The sequence below is a fragment of the Diadema setosum genome, chromosome 10 (assembly GCF_964275005.1).
Source record: "Diadema setosum chromosome 10, eeDiaSeto1, whole genome shotgun sequence".
Taxonomy (NCBI): domain Eukaryota; kingdom Metazoa; phylum Echinodermata; class Echinoidea; order Diadematoida; family Diadematidae; genus Diadema; species Diadema setosum.
In genome coordinates this window covers 23,153,727-23,171,346 of record NC_092694.1, presented here as the reverse complement: position 1 = coordinate 23,171,346, position 17,620 = coordinate 23,153,727, and the positions used below count along the sequence as shown (strand labels likewise).

At 38.7% G+C, this 17,620-nt stretch overlaps 1 protein-coding gene across 1 annotated transcript; it reads right to left on the bottom strand.

Annotated features, from left to right (window-relative positions):
• Window positions 1–2,048: 2,048 nt before the first annotated feature.
• LOC140234157 (protein aveugle-like) lies at window positions 2,049–13,350 on the bottom strand. Its single transcript, XM_072314232.1, has 4 exons — window positions 12,819–13,350; window positions 7,003–7,129; window positions 5,112–5,178; window positions 2,049–3,723 (listed from the first exon to the last, which is right to left on the bottom strand). Exons 1-4 carry the CDS (start codon window positions 12,978–12,980, stop codon window positions 3,618–3,620), a joined length of 462 nt encoding a protein of 153 aa, XP_072170333.1. The 5' UTR covers window positions 12,981–13,350; the 3' UTR covers window positions 2,049–3,617.
• Between the last annotated feature and the right edge of the window lie 4,270 nt (window positions 13,351–17,620).

The following is a 17,620-nucleotide window of genomic DNA, read 5'->3' as shown; positions in this document are numbered from 1 at the left end:
ACAAAGGGAGTGACAGCTCTGGAATATTGAATACTGGACAGGCTAGGAATACTAATCAAATTCCAAAAATTAATGGAATTACAGAGAATCATTCTTCATGGTGATTTCTCAAACTGCGCTCCCTCTATTCCTTTGGTGCCCACTGGTACAAATAATACTAATCCACTCCATGTTATGCATACAGTGTAGATGTGAGAATAAAAAAATGGCCAGGAACATCAGACTCATAATGGAAAATGTGTAAAAAACAAAAAACAAAAAAACAAAACAAACAAGGAAAAGTAGAAATTACGCGGTGCGTAATATATGTCCCCGCCGGAAGTAGCATTTTGTAGCAAAATGTGCAATATAGGTAAAAAATCAAGGTCAAAGGTCAAAGAAGTCAAAGGTCAAAATTCTGTGTAAAAGTTTTGAAGCCCTCACCTAGTGCCATCACATAACGCAAACGGAATCAAAATCGGGTTAGAAATGGCGAAGGAGTAGCATTTTACAGCCAATGTACAATACAGGTCAAAAATCAAGGTCAAAGGTCAAAGAAGGCAAAGGTCAAAATTCTGTGTAAAGTTTTGAAGCCCTCACCTAGTGCCATCACATAAAGCAAACGGAATCAAAATCGGGTTAGAAACGGCGAAGGAGTAGCATTTTGTAGCCAATGTACAATACAGGTCAAAAATCAAGGTCAAAGGTCAAAGAAGGCAAAGGTCAAAATTCTGTGTAGAAGTTTTGAAGCCCTCACCTAGTGCCATCACATAAAGAAACGGAATCGAAATCGGGTTAGAAATGGCGAAGGAGTAGCATTTTGTAGCAAATTGTACAATATAGGTCAAAAATCAAGGTCAAAGGTCAAAGAAGGCAAAGGTCAAAATTCTGTGTAGGAGTTTTGAAGCCCTCACCTAGTGCCATCACATAAAGCAAACGGAATCGAAATCGGGTTAGAAATGGCGAAGGAGTAGCATGTTGTAGCAAAATGTACAATATAGGTCAAAAATCAAGGTCAAAGGTCAAAGAAGGCAAAGGTCAAAATTCTGTGTAGAAGTTTTGAAGCCCTCACCTAGTGCCATCACATAAAGCAAACTGAATCAAAATCGGGTTAGAAACGGCGAAGGAGTAGCATTTTGTAGCCAATGTACAATACAGGTCAAAAATCAAGGTCAAAGGTCAAAGAAGGCAAAGGTCAAAATTCTGTGTAGAAGTTTTGAAGCCCTCACCTAGTGCCATCACATAAAGAAACGGAATCGAAATCGGGTTAGAAATGGCGAAGGAGTAGCATTTTGTAGCAAATTGTACAATATAGGTCAAAAATCAAGGTCAAAGGTCAAAGAAGGCAAAGGTCAAAATTCTGTGTAGGAGTTTTGAAGCCCTCACCTAGTGCCATCACATAAAGCAAACGGAATCGAAATCGGGTTAGAAATGGCGAAGGAGTAGCATGTTGTAGCAAAATGTACAATATAGGTCAAAAATCAAGGTCAAAGGTCAAAGAAGGCAAAGGTCAAAATTCTGTGTAGAAGTTTTGAAGCCCTCACCTAGTGCCATCACATAAAGCAAACTGAATCAAAATCGGGTTAGAAATGGCGAAGGAGTAGCATTTTGTAGCAAAATGTACAATATAGGTCAAAAATCAAGGTCAAAGGTCAAAGAAGTCAAAGGTCAAAATTCTGTGTAGAAGTTTTGAAGCCCTCACCTAGTGCCATCATATAAAGCAAACGGAATCAAAATCGGGTTAGAAATGGCGAAGGAGTAGCATTTTGTAGCAAAATGTACAATATAGGTCAAAGGTCAAGGTCAAAGGTCACGACTGAAATTCTGTGTAGAAGTTTTAAAGCTCCCATGTAGTGCTATCATATAAAGCAAACAGAATCAAAATTGGCTCATAAATGACAGAGAAGTAGCAAATTGAAGATTTTGATCACACACGGACGCACACACGGACGCACGGACGGACACACGGACGGACGCACGGACGGACGGACACACGGACACACACACGTACGGAGCCCGTTTCATAGTCCCCTGCTCGAACTCGTTCGGCGGGGACAAAAAACCCTCATTCATATGTCCCTAATGTGTACTCCAAAACTCTAATTCAAATGCTTTCTCCAGCTTTACTACAAATCTGCTGACAGATCTGCTCACAAATCTGCCTCATGGAGCCTGTTGCATAAAAAGATACAATCATACATACTTGAGATAATCAAACATAAGTCAGGTATCAGCCAATCAGTTAGTACTCAGAGACTTACAGTATGTCTGATCTAAACTTTAATGCAACAGGACCCCTTGTTATAGTAGCCACTCATACTTATCAATGGCACAAAAATGAAAGCTGTCGGTTGGCTTCTTCGCAGTGTCATAAAGATTTCATATAATGACACTTTATGGGTTTTCATATATGATTAGTTGTAACATGAAACTTCTATAAATTCACAAAGCTCACTGAACAACTCCTTCAGTTTCGGTTTAGCACATTCTCTTGTCACAGAAACCTCGCTCTTCTGTTAATAGGAATACAGTTTGTTTCAATTCTTCTCTTTTGTCATGCATTTTGTCATGGTGACCTTCTGATACCGCAAACATCAAAAAAGACACGCAGTTCCTATACCTCCATGTAAGAAATACAGTGTGCTTGAACACGACAAATACGCTACACTAAAGATAAAAAACACCAATGTGCATGCAAGTCAAGAAGGTGTATTTGTAAAAATAAAATAGTCAGGACTGCAAGAATTTTGTCTTTATAACAAAATCTTGTGAAAAAGGACAAAGTAAGCAAAATTGTGAATTTTATAGGACAATCTCCTTGTTCTATAAAGAACGTCTTGTGTCCGTTCTGGTTGTAACGGGGTTTGCCTGTAATTAGGGAATTTCATTCCAGTATTTGGTCACAATACACTGGGAATATCTGAATCATGCATCAAGACAATACTGTCTAAAATTCTTCCATTGTGAAATACTTCAAAACCTCTGACAACAAAATCTGTCTTCACATGACAACTAAAGTCTACAAAAAGAACTTGCAATATCAGTGCTAAATCATGCCCTAAATAAGACACCCACCCACTAAAGTAAGTGGACCGAATATGTTCATCCGTCAAGACATCATCTTCAGCAGTTTGACAGCATTTAGGGATGACACTCAAGTAATGATTTGGGTGTCCAATATTTAGCCCTCCACCATTCATACAGCTTTTGTGCCTTCTAACATAAAAGTGTTGCAGTGCACGCAAGTGCTGAGGTCATCGACACACAGAACTTCACAAAAAAAGTGATGTGGCCACTTAAAGATACACTTAACAACAGAGTCCATCCACAGTACAGATACCATCCTTTACGATCTTGTTTGTTTTCAAAAAGACTCTCAGGAACTGGCACAGCTCTTACAAGTTTTGGTAGGCAGCACACAAGTAATCCCAACAGGGTATATGCATCTTTTCAGTACAGTGTACATTGTATGCCATCAGACAGTCAAGGCTTGTTTAATTGCTGGTAATTAGTGTCTGACGCGTGACGCTCAGAATATCAAGAAGTCACAAAATGTTCCAATCCATGTCACAGATGGTCATCTGCACTGGAAGATGACAACTTCGGTATTCAGTGCGAGGCTCTTTGGAGGTCAAAGGTCACGGTCTCTGCACCACAATTCCTCTGTCTCCTTTTTTGAGGAGTTTCAGCTCCGTCTGTTCGTGCTTGATGCGTAGTCGCACTATGTGAACGTGAATGTCAGTCCTGTGAACACGGTGAAATAACAAATATAACATTTTACATTACATAAATAATGTACTAAATATACAGTGCAACAAATGTCACAGTTATGTAATACAGTATACAAACATTCAGTATTCTCGATAACATACAGTGTACATTACTAGGCCTACAGAGCAGAGGTTATTGACGTTCACACAAAAGACGTAAGTTGAAAGTGTAAAAAGTCTTTCTTGCATTATAAACCAATTGCAACCAACGCTACATTGTACATGTTACTACTTTTACTGTCTGTTCATTTTCTATCACATTTAGTCTTCAAGGAAAGCATACTTGTATAAGTACATCTAGACTATATTTTTGAGCACCATCTGATTTAAATCTCACTGTATTTGGATTGACTTCTGGTACTGTATAAAACCCAGCCGGAGGCTACAGAACATGAAGGCCTATGCAGGAAATGGCTCGCATTTTGCAAACAGCAATACAAAAATTTTTAGCTTTAGATTTAATGTTTTTGTGTACCCAAGTGTGTGAGTTACACACTTACATATCAACTTTTGGCCTCAAAATTGATTACACTTATCAGGATACGTTTCAGTGTGAATTGTACAAAACAAAGAATTCATATTCTATGAGGGGACGTGTGCACGCATTGCAAGACATTGAAATCTAAGCAGTATAAAAAGATGACTGTGCTGCCCGGCATTTACACCGTACGAATTAAAGCAACTTCACTATATTTTGGCGTCATACTCCTGTGAAAGGTGGCAACATAGCTGGTATTAACAGCAGAGTCATTGGGTGAGTCCGAACGCTGGGTACAGCTGCTCAAACTTTGGTCTTAAAGAGATGGTACAGTATTGGTGAGATAAGAATTGGGCTTGTAACTTTTTGCAAGATATCAAGAAAACACTTATGAAATAGTACAGAGTGTACCATTTTAAGAGGAGTTCAAAGTTTATTGGATGAAAATCGGGTTTGGAATGACTGAAACATCAAAAAACAAAGTAAAACAAAGTAATTGTAATAAAAGAAGGTCCCACACTTTAATAGAATCGCTCTGTTTTGGATATCTCAGCCATTTCAAAACCAATTTTCATCAAATAACTGTTGAATTCCTCATGGAATTACATGCTCTTTCACATTTCATAAGAGGTTTCTCATTATTTTACCAAAAATGTTTGAAAAATGAAATTAGGTCTCAACCAAAACTATATGATCCCTTTAATTTCCAGTCTGCATGCATGATAAAACCATTAGTGAAAGACCAGGGTCAAGCTATCATGGCTAATGCCTGGCAAATGCTTGGGATGGGGCTAAATAAAAGCATAAAAAGGTATATGTGTGGGTCCACACTGGTGTACATGGGGGGGGGGGGGGTGGGCAGGTAGGATGAATACTCTTCTTACCTGTGTTCTTTGTTCTGTATACCCATTCTTTCCAGCTTCATCTCATTCAATCTTACCAGGGCCTTGCCTGTTAATGACAAGATAGAAATAGAGGCAACTGAAAATATTTGTGAAGGGGGCACAGGACCACTGATCTTCACATTCTTCAGCATTCTACATCAACAGGGCAAGCCCAATACACAAGGCACAATACTGACACAAACCTGAATGTGCAAATACATGTACTGTATGAAGTGGGCACAATATTCTCAATTTGTTCATAACTTGAACAGTTCCACTGATTTTGTTTCACTACTATTTACTCAAACCCAGTAGCTTTTGAGGAAGGCTGAGGTCTGTCATCTTTTCATAATCACATTTGCATTCTGCATTACATATATCATTCATATACATGTTTACATACTTGTATGTGATCCATTTCATGGAGCACGTTAAAATACACATACGTACGACAAGAAGTCAAGGGATTGGGGAAGATGACCAAACTAATGTTTTTGAGACATCTAAGTTTAAATATAATGTGGCTAAAAGTTTGAAGCGGGCATATTCTCCACACAGGCCCACAAAAGTAAATGATCATTTTACATCTAAATCTCATTTCACATGCCATCAAAACTGTTCTAAACTGCAGTGACAAAAAGCAATACAAAACACTACAGACAGCAGACAACAAGAATGGAAAAGAGAAGCTTATCATCTACTGTACATTGTAATCACTGGCTATATCATGCACAAGTACAATTTCTTGTCAAGGCATACATGTACAACTAAAGAGCTAATTTATGGCTGCAAAACTCCATACATGGACTTTTCGTGTTCTAAGGAGAAACCACAATTACGGACAAGAAATGGTGATACACCTGACACTTCCCGTCTCTGACAGACTCAGGGGATAACAAAGTCGTCTAGGAAACCAAATGTATGATCATGAGGTTCAAGTTACACTGTACATCCCTAGTGTTGAAACAATGTTCTGACAGGTTTCCCAGACACTTTAGAATCAATAGCAGCAATAAGCAGCTGAAGTGGTTTCTAGAATAAACCATAGATCCACAGTTATGGTTTATTGAGAAAATTAGTGATATCCCCTTGAATGTGTGGCTTTATTGTGAACTTTTTTTTATGGTAGGATGCTTTGTGATACCACTGAAATCTACATGTGCATCAAAGGTGATAACTCCATCATTTTTTTTTAATCACTGCTTACAATGGTGAACTGTGGCTTTAAGGTCAATGCAGGGCTGCCAACCTTGAGTGAGAGTTTGGCGTGAGACACTGCGAGGGAGCGGAGCGACCTCCTGGCTAGCATCTGGCGGCCTGCTGTGCGGCCGTACGTACGTACGTACTACATACACAGTCAGTGTATGTAAAGCGATGTAAAGCACACGTCATAGCCATACATGTACTGTAATTTGCCAAAAGTACAAGCTACGCTCACGTGGTATAGGTAGAAACCAATCGTAATCCAATAGCTCGTCTTTGCGCGTGAACTGAAAACGATTATTATTGGTTAAGCTTTACACCCGCACGGAAAATCTCGAAATTTTGGGCTTGGGCATATCGATATTTGGAATATCAGAGAATTTAGAGATATATTTATTTTTGTAGTCATGTACATTCCATTTTGGGGGTTTAGCGTGAGACTTCGTTTATCAGAGTGAGACAATAAAAACTGGTTGAATTGCGTGAGTCTCACGCTCAATGCGTGAGAGTTGGCAGCCCTGTCAATGTAAACATTGACATTGTACGTTGTATGCACCATACAATGTATGTACCATACAACTGTACAGTGTATCTTCTCTTCATATTTACAGTGCACACACAGGTACTGTACTTTCCAAGAGTGATAGGAAGAGAGAATTGTATGTAAAATGTATTATTGTATTTATACCTGATATATCATGTTCCTCAAAGAGACCACCATAGAGGTCTAGGTACTCCCGGTGTTTCTTTTGAAGCCATGACAGAACATCTCCCGTGGTCCAGAGGTAGACTGACTTCTTGCTCCTTGAGGGCTTCTGTGGGGTCAGAGGTCAAGAAATATGTGAAGTGTATAATGAACAAGAACAGGAGCATGATATTGTGTACATGTTATCACATCAGCAAATTACGACAAATCGTAAAGACAGGTACAGTCTAAATACAATACTATGTTGTACTTTCAGATATTTGAAGGGGTATAGCCTTATTTGCTTCCAGCTTCATGGACTTAGTGGTATAAGCAGATGCCATTGTTTCAGGGCTTTACTCAAAAGGGCTGCTTTGAAGTGGATTGTATGACCTTCACTGACAACACATATGATGTAGATTAATTTCATCTGATCCTCATAATCCATACTGTGTCACCATGAACTTCCTGTCAGATTGAGGCACATTGCTACAATTTGTACACCTCACTGGGCCTGTCATTTACTCTTATGTAGTGTACACGACATGTACTGTTGGGAGGTCAAGTTTGGAAGGCCCACCACTGACTGCTGATTAAAATGGGCTTGGCAAATTAAGCTTCTGTACATGCCATTGCAGAATAGAGTGTGTCAAATAAATATGTGATTCATTAATCATTAGCAAACAATCTGCCCTACAAAGTACCACTTGAGAAGGAAAGATCATAATCAATGACAAATTACAGTAATGATTGTGTACATTGATAAACATTGTACTAGAAAATGCATTCTCCCTGATGTTTGTTTCTTTAATCAAAGACTTGCGACACATAAAATCATATCATGGTTCAAATGCACATTTTACAGTTAATTCGATTTTAATGAGCACATACATTTTGTTATACGTTGTTGTATACTATGTAAACTTTAAGTGTGTACCATGGTATCCCTGTAAAATACACCCTTTTAATGACAGTACACTGACATATACACAAAGTACACAATACGCATACACACACATACAATTGTATAACAAACACAACACACACTCAAATAAATGCATTAATGTAATGAATTGTGAAATCCATCATCCAAATGTACAATGTAGTACAATTGTAGTTTTAAATGCCACAAATCATACCAAATTATTAGGGATTCTTGCTGTCAACTTTCTGGAGACATTCATATTGTATCAATGAGAATACATTCAAGAATTACATGCATACAATGCGCATTAACCCGTTCCATACTGAGTTCTGAAATGCCCAGACTTAAAACGCAGGCCACCAGGTTCCCAAATAGAACAGGTTAAGAAACATGCCCATCTCTTCTTACATACTGTGTTAATCGTACCAACAGGTCAAGAGGAAGTGCTACCACCATTTACTTAGTTTCCTTTGCAAATACAGAATGCAATGGGGCATCCCAATCACAAACAGCAAGATTGCCACATAGCACCTTCATGCTTTAACCCTGTAGATTCAAAGCAAACTCAGTGCATTGAGATTTATAACTTTGAGAACAATGTTTGCTTAATTCAGATGGGGTTGTGGAACTGCACTGTGGGGAAATTCCCTTTTAAATCACTGTACAGTAATTACTGTTCTGTTATACACTACACTGTACATACACTCTGAAGGCCCGGTCACACTGCCCAAAAGTCACGTTAACACATGAATCACGTAAGAAATTCGAGCCTTACATCATTTGTACGTGATACATGCGCGATTTGCGCATTTCATGAGTTTGTCTGACATGGAACCTTCATAGTTGTCCGCCGATGTGCGCTGGATCGGCGCTTTAAATGCGATTCCACGTTTTGAGCAGCTCAAAACTTGGCTTCGCGTAAAAGTTTACGCAGTTTACTGCGCTGCTTTACGTAATTTTTGCATAGTTTGCGTAGTTCTTATGCAAACAATGCACAAAATATGCGTGGAATATCAGCGATCATTCGTGAAAATATTGCCTCTATCGCGTTCATACGCGAATCATGCACGATTCCTGCTCAATTCATTAGTGATAAAGCGCAGATTATGCATGGTATTCCGTGGACCTCAGTTGTCTTGCACAACCACGTATTGGCTCTGTTTGGGGCCTTTGCGTGCCTTCAATGTTTGCGCTGAAAGTGTGTGGTTTGTAAGTGATTTTTGCGTGATCTTTCTGTAGTTCTTGCGCAATTCATCGGTGATTTTCATCACATAAATCAGCGAAAATTCTAACTGCATTGATAGCGGCCACAAAAATTTAGCTAAACCATTAACATCAGCAATGAATATATTAAATTTTATGTTCGTGGTGTGAATTCATCCAAGTCTTATGAAAAGAACAGAAGCAGGCTAATAATATCGAAGTTAATTGTACACACACACACACAAAATCTCCATATTATAGCTGCTCTACATGCGGTATTTCATGCTATCATTAAATGCAATGTTGAAATTCAAAATGGCTACCGACCTGTCTATAATGGTCACCTGTCTATAGTGGCTACTTCTGCCATTTAATTTCCCTATGGTGGCCAAGTCCTATCTAGTGTGACGGTAAACAAATCAGACATTCAATGACATTGTACTATGTCTCACTAGCTTGTGGCTACAACATGGGAACATACATGTAACATGCACTTCAAAAAAGACTCTAGAAGGTCCATTGTACAATTGTTGTATGTACACAGCCTACATGTATGCTGGACAAAAACATCCCTGCACTAAAGATGAAGTTACTTCCTTGGGCATATCCTTGGATCAATGTTCAGGCCCCATTATCAGGAAGTGAACGAGAGGTGATAATTATGTTCCAGTGTGGATACAATAAATCTTGTGCTAGGTAAAATGTCTTCTTTCATTTTTTTATACTGTGTACAATAACTGCTGTACTCCTTCGAAGTTGAACAAGCCCCTACACATTTCACTGTATCACATGTTTGCCACTGGTGGTTAGGTACTGTATAGTGTCATAAGGTCACAGAGAGCTCAGGAAATAAATCATAGCAAGCTACAAGCCTACTAAATATTATTGCACAAAAATGATCTTTGAACAGGAAAACTTAATAAATCAGGGCAAAACCCGTAGGTTTATGAAGAACTACATATCATGTACATTGTACCAGATTCTAACCATTTTTAAAAACATTGTATTATAGCTGATGGGACCAACATTTGGCACTTACAGTTACTGTACATACTGTACATTTGTACTTGATTCAAGAAATAATTTTCCAACTCAAATTTGATTAGCAACTTCAGCTGGGGTTCAAATGGTATCCTTCATAGCAACACTTCTAAGAAAGGAGAAAGCTACAAACAAATTTGTTTCTGTGTAAAGATGAAACATGACTTGGTGGATATTGTACATGTATACATTTGTATATCTGGACATGAAAGTGCGCCATCAGCGCCCATTTCAGTTCTTACTTCTTGCTTACAAGTACAGGCTTGAAAAGTGCACACAAACAAATTACATCATTTTCTTACTTGACACAGATCACATTATCTTTAATAAACTTTCAATGTCATGGACATTGAACAACAGATTGTATATTAGTTGCCATTACTAGTTTAACTGTTTGTGATAATTCTCCTTGATCCTTATTCTTACAAGTTTGGTTGATGTCAAGTGTAAAGAAACAAAACAAAAACAAAAAACAAAACAAAAACAAAAACAAAACAATAAACGAAGACTTGATTTTCTTTTCTTCCTTTTTCCATCAGATACAGTTGGACAATGAAATTCTAGAATCACAAAATAAGAAGACTGTCTGTGAAGACAGTCTGTGCTTGCCAAAGCCAACCAAACCCTACAATGTACATATTCTTGTAGAAGCAGTCTGTTGTGGATGACTCTGTCGGCATGTTTCCAAGAAGTGAAAGCCCAAGCCTGCAAGTCCCTTGTCCACCCACAACTTGAGTATGGAGTACTGGCCTGGAACCCTAAAATTGCTTTATGAAGTTACTTCTACCAATCCATGCCTCTGAAATAGGTACAATAAGCTGCTGCCCGCTTTGTTATCTGAGACTTTAGACACTCAACTCCTGCCACACCATTACTATCCAAGCCGGACTGGGACCTGTTACACACTCAGTTTTCTAGTGAAAGCAACAATGTTTTATAAAATACAACACAACCTGGTGAACACCTCAGGACTACTGCTCAGCCAAACCCTCAGACGAGATCACTGAAGGTTTGAGCGTTGTACCTTTGTGCATGTAGTAAGCTGCAACACCCTATTTATCGCTGCTCTGAAGCTCACTCTCAACTAAATACATTTTGTACAACCTGGCCAAGCTTGATGACCTCATTAACCAACTCATGTCACACCCCCCTCATTAATAGGAACACTATCACTGTTCAGCAACACAAGCGAAATCAGTAATTTCGTTGACAAAATGACTATTTCATTAACAAATTGTTAACATTTCATAACGAAATAGGCCATACGACATTTCGAGCCTCATACAAAACTACACTTGTACATGTACATTATTATGTTCTTTGTCCATGGTTTAACATGTACAAACATTGTACCACCTGAAAATCGTGAATTTGGGCCAAGAGGACCTCACAGAAAGGATCAATCTCAAACCCTCACTTGCATTCTGGATACACTGGACCCACAGCAACTCAAAGATACTCTACCCCTCAAACCCTCCATCCCATATCATCTGGCAGGCCTTGATATACGCGTAAAGAGCCCAACTCCTGACATCCACATACCTGTTGCAAACGAGACTCCACAAGATAAAGAAGAAGTGGACCCCACATGCCTACTATGCAAAGAGGAAGATGAGACTGTACATTTTGTTGCCACACCACTGGAATCCGCCAAGAATTCATCAAACAAAACTTTAGTGCCTACATGTACTGGACCACCCCTATTTTGTTTCAATGACTCTCTTGCACCTAGACCACAGCCACATTTCTAATTTTCAGTTTACTTTATTCTATATGCCACAATGACCCTAACCTTGGCCTCAGTCTGTGTAATGATGACATCCCGACGTGCTTCATCCATTTTAATGATCTTTAAACTCCACATTCCTAAACCCATTGAGGATGGTTAGATTTCACTGCAACACGCATTTCCCATAGACACCTGCCCGAGTATACTCGGCACTCGTCCTCAACGGGTTAAAGCAAGACGCCCATAATTCAACCACAACGGCATCCATAATTTGACCGCCCGCTACATGTAAAAGTAAACCTATGCTTTTGCGTGTGGTCGAATTTCGTCACGGGAGGTCAAACCTTGGACAATTTGTTTTAATTATCAAACGGAACAGAAAGTGCCTACTGGGCTCGTACTGGACCACCCCTCTTGTTCCTATGACTATTGCACCCAGACCAATTTTCAGTTTAGATTCTATACTTTTTTATTTCATAAGCCACACTTTCTTTTTTTTTTTTACTTTTAGTTATGACCCCTCTGAAAACCCCGCCTCACTCTGTAACATTAGAAATGTAGAACACTAATGAAATCTTGATGTGCTCAATCAATTTTATCTTTAAACTCCTTTAACAGATCGAATCTCAATCTCTCCAACTCTTCTGCTCCTTTGACCTTGATTATGATTAAATTTAATCTTGGGAAGGTGTCCACTCCTCACTGTAAAGATCTGTCTGCTACCCACACTGCACTCGTCAATCTCCAACATAAATTGAGGGAGGAAAAGAAGAAGAAGAAGAGGAAGAAGATGACAAGGAAGAAAAAGATGGAGAAGGAGAAGAAGGAGAAGAAGGAGGAGGAGGAGGAGGAGAACAAGTACAGGTCACTAGACCTGGCCTATGTTATTGTTAGCTTTTACGTTAACAGTTAAAAGTTTACCTGCAATTGTTGTCTCGACCCATGATGATGGGCATGGGAATGAGGTTGTCCTTGCTGACTCCGTTCTCGTAGAACTCTGCTATCAAGGGAACCATTTGAGAGACCCAGCCGTCCTTTTGAGTTTATTTCGGTCCGGCTCCCATAATATTTTGGGTTGCTCATCTTGCGTATTGAGCGAGTCTGACCTTAGGCTTCACTCCGTTCCCGTGCGGTGGTGACGATCACTACTGATCACTAACGTTAGGACCTACACAAAACATGAGCATGATCTATGAACAGACGAGATCGAGGAGTAGGCCCTACCGTGTATAGACAGCCGAGCAAACTGACTGCAATGAACACAATGCACTGCACTGGTTATCACTTCAGTTCAAATGAATTTCTGCGTAATTCTGATTTCTAACCAAATACAGCTCAATTCTAGGTCGAACCCAAATGGAAGCAAAGTTATCGGCAATGCTCAAACCATTTTAGTAAATGAGACTCAACCAGACGACAGTGCTCACACCCTTGCTTCAGTACAGTCATGTTTACACTAGGGTTCCCTGACTTCTAGCTGTGCACTCGGTACTACACTATTGTATATATCACATACACTCGCGCCCGCCGCAGATCGCATGCAGACTTCCCCCTGCCTTTTGCACGGTCAACAAAGCAGTATGCATTTTCGCGTGAAAGAGTAATTGTAAATCTATGACAAGCCAAAAATGGGCGAAGTATTTTAATAACGAGGGATTTTGAACATGCTGACAAGTGATTTTACCTCCGCCAAGGAAGGATGTTGTGTTTTCATCGGCGTTTGTTTGTTTGTTTGTGTGCAAAATAATTTGTTTGTTTGTTTGTTTGTTTGTGTGCAAGATAATGTGTTTGTTTGTTTGTCTGTGTGCAAAGTAAATCAATAAGTTGCGGGTTTGGATGAAACTTGCAGGAAAAGTTGATCCCTGAATGACACAAGGAACAAAAAATGATTAAATTGTGGTAGTGATCAGGGGATTTTTAAAGGAAACCAAAACCCAAAGAGATATGTGGATTGATGAGTGAAAGCAGCAACATTGGTAGAACACATCAGTGAAAGTTTCAGGAAAATCGATGCAAAAGTTATGCATTTTGAAAGTTTTGGTGTTGGAACCACTGGATCAGGAGACTACTTAGACTTAGTTCATGACTTCATGTGTGGACAACAATTTGAATAAAATATACAGAAAATCCAACATGGTTTCACTTTTCTAGCGTAATGAAAGAACACTTGACTAACCGCTTCTTCTTCTTCTTCTGTTTAAGTCTGCCTCCTTCAATAGGCTGAAGAAAGCAGACTGTAAGAAAGCAGGGGGAATTATTACTATACCCTCAACATAATCTAAGTATCAAGTTGATGGAATGTGTAATTTTCATTAAAAAATTATTTTTGTGGAATTCTCTTTATATTTTCTCTATTATATTGTTTTCCACACATGACGTCATGAATAAATTGAGCAAAATGAGCAAAAATCTCTAAAATTGCGTCACGATCAGGGTCATGTCTTTTTGATTCAGCATTCTCATTGTTAAAACATGGAATATTTTTGGGTGGCGATTGTTGTGATAAGAGTTGAACCGCGCATGTTTTGAATGGTGTATAGTTTGTATCTCAAGGCCACTCAATATTCTTTGGGCCTGTATATATAGCACTCCACATGCGCAGTGCATTATAATTCTTATATAGGGATATAAAACTGTTGAAATTTTTTACTGTCACCATTCGTTGATCGCTGTATTTTTCGCCTTTTGGCAAAAACTGCACGAATCTGTTCGATTGGGACCGCAACCCAGATCACACACACACACACACACACACACACACACACACACACACACACACACACAATGTTATTTCTGTTCTAACTGCTAAAATTTCAAAGTTTGGTTCGCGATCAATACCATCCCACGACCCGAAAAAAGCAACTTTATTTTGAGTGGAAATGAGTACGGTTTTTATGTCAAACTCTATAAAATTCCATTACGTTATGTTTCCTGGACCATCCACGATCTGTTCGCCTGATATTACCCTATTGTTCTTTTAGGTTGATTTACTGATGGTGTTGATGTTATCTCTGGAGCGTATGTGTTGCTAAGAAATGACTGGAAGCACGAGGATATGCGATGATTATGTTTACACAGTATATCTATAAAATAAAATGCTCTCCTACACTCCTAAACAGTGAGGATAAATACTCATCTTAATTACATCAAGGAATAAGTTATGTTTTCATCAGCGTTTGTTTGTCTGTCAGTGTGCAAAATAACTCAAAAAGTTGTCAACGGATTTGGATGAAACTTGCAGGAAAAGTTAATAATGACATACGGAACACGGAACAGATTTTAAACACACGATACTTACAAGACGTTTGCGCTGATCTTATTATAATTACATGTGTATGATATAAACGTTGATTAGGCCTCAGTGGGGGATCCAGAGGGGAAGCACAGGGCGCACGCCCCCTCTTTATTTGTTGTTAAAAACTAAAGAAATAAAAGGAAAAATGAGATTAAAATCCGGAAGTAACACCAGAAATATTGTTTGCACCCCCCCCCCCCTTACGGAATTCCTGGATCCGCCCCTGGACCTTTAGTAACTTCCCATGTGTTGGTGTGATAATATCATCAAAAATAAAACTGAAACCAAGTTCATGTAATCACCAACAGCTTATTTCGGCACACAATGTTTCGAGCAATTCGCTCTTTCTCCAAGAATCGCTTGAAAATTATTTTGTGTGCCGACATAAACTGTTGGTGATTACAACATATGAACTTGGTTTCAATTTTATTTTTGAAGATATATCTTATATATATATATATATGAAGAGTTTGTTCGCAAAAACCGATAAGTCCATATTCGCCAAATGGAGATATTTGCGATTAAAGGTCAAGAAAAATAAAGAGAATAATAAGAAAATTTTTGCTTCTTTTGACCATAACTTCAAAAATGTACCTTTATATGTACTGAACAATTTATCATTTAAAAGGTATTATTTTGTACTTTATTGTACTTTATGACAGAGTCCGTACTTAAAATCTTCAAAAATGGACTTATCGATTTTTGCGAACAAACTCTTCATATGTTGATTAGGTAATCCACGTGTTGGCAAGATAAAAAGATAAGTAACAAAACTGGAACAAAGTTCATGCTGTATCACCAACGGTTTATTTCTGCACACAAATTTTCGAGCGTCTCGCCGCCCTTTCTCAAGTGTTGATACTGAGAGAACAATAACAAAATTAAGCCATAACGATATGTTGCAACATGTATAAGCGCGCATCCTTGGCAACACGGTTGCAACATATTGTTATGGCTTAATTTTGTTATTGTTCTCTCAGTATCAACACTTGAGAAAGGGCGGCGAGACGCTCGAAAATTTGTGTGCAGAAATAAACCGTTGGTGATACAGCATGAACTTTGTTCCAGTTTTGTTACTTATATATATATATATATAATTTACTAGGTCCTTTACATATAATCAGTGTAAACGTATTTGAAATGAGGAATGGACGTTTCTGGTGACATGATTTCCTCTTCCAAAGAATATGAATGTGATATATATCATAATCATTTTGGAGAAGGAATTATGTTGTTGCCCAGAAACGTTCATTCCTAATTTACAAAATGTATTGAACAAAATCACGGTAATATCTCGATTCTTAATGCTTGAAGTGGAATTTTGTAATATTCATGTAAGGAAGTCAAAACATAAGGTAATGCATTTTAGGAATTTCAATGAAATAAAATACAGGCTTCTTGAATAGATTCTTTATAATTTCTGATATTAATAACAAAGGTACTTGAATGGGTTGACTTCAAAACAATTATAATTCATAAATTCAGCCCACTTTAATTTCTTTAAAAATTGAAATTGAAGGAAAGTATTCTGTTATTAGATAGTCATTTTTTTATATGATATACACGTGTACATTATAATGATACATGTACGCATACACGCACATCTGTTAATATTCGGGTTGACCACTGACTTGCACCGACCTCCTGAGTATGTTATAGCTCAATGCAAAAAAAAAAAAAAAAAAAAAGCACTACGATCGATGGCTCGTTTCCAGAGCGGGTTGATAGATAGAGTTGCGACACCGGAAGTTCGCGCTGATTAGTCAATCCCTAAAAATAGTTCCCCCTGGTCGTATGATGTCGATAAGACTTTAGAAAACCGCGTACCCTATTATGACGCAAACAATGCATTTATTGTTATTTTGCTCCGTGGCTCGCGCAAAGTAGAGTTACGCGCTCCGCGCATGGGTTTTGCGCGAGAGTGCAAAATAGCTTCCCCTCATCGTCATAACAACAGTAAAGACCCACACCCCGGGATTTTGAATTACAACAACAATTGTAAAGGAGTGGGACTACATGATAACTCCGTCCTTACACTTTGACGTGAGCCCATCAACATCAGCCAGGAGCGTTAAAACAACTCTGAAAATATTTCATCCTTTCAGGTTGTTTGCATCCGTTTCCTTGACCTCGACAGTAAGTACTCCTTTCTCTACTTCATTAAGTTGACATGATTGCCGTAAAAACACGACATTTTTCTCAACAAGTCACACTCCCGTCGCAAGCAACAATGCATCTCACACTGCCGCTGGGTCCGTATGGTACTGCGCGCCTATGTGAAAACCCTGTAGAAATAATTAGTCGACATCGACGACCAGGGGGAACTATTTGACGTGACCTTTGTACCCCAGTGTCGCAACTCTATCTATCAACTCGCTCTGCTCGTTTCTATCGAGCTCCCTCTACGGTCGAATAAAGCTAAGATAGG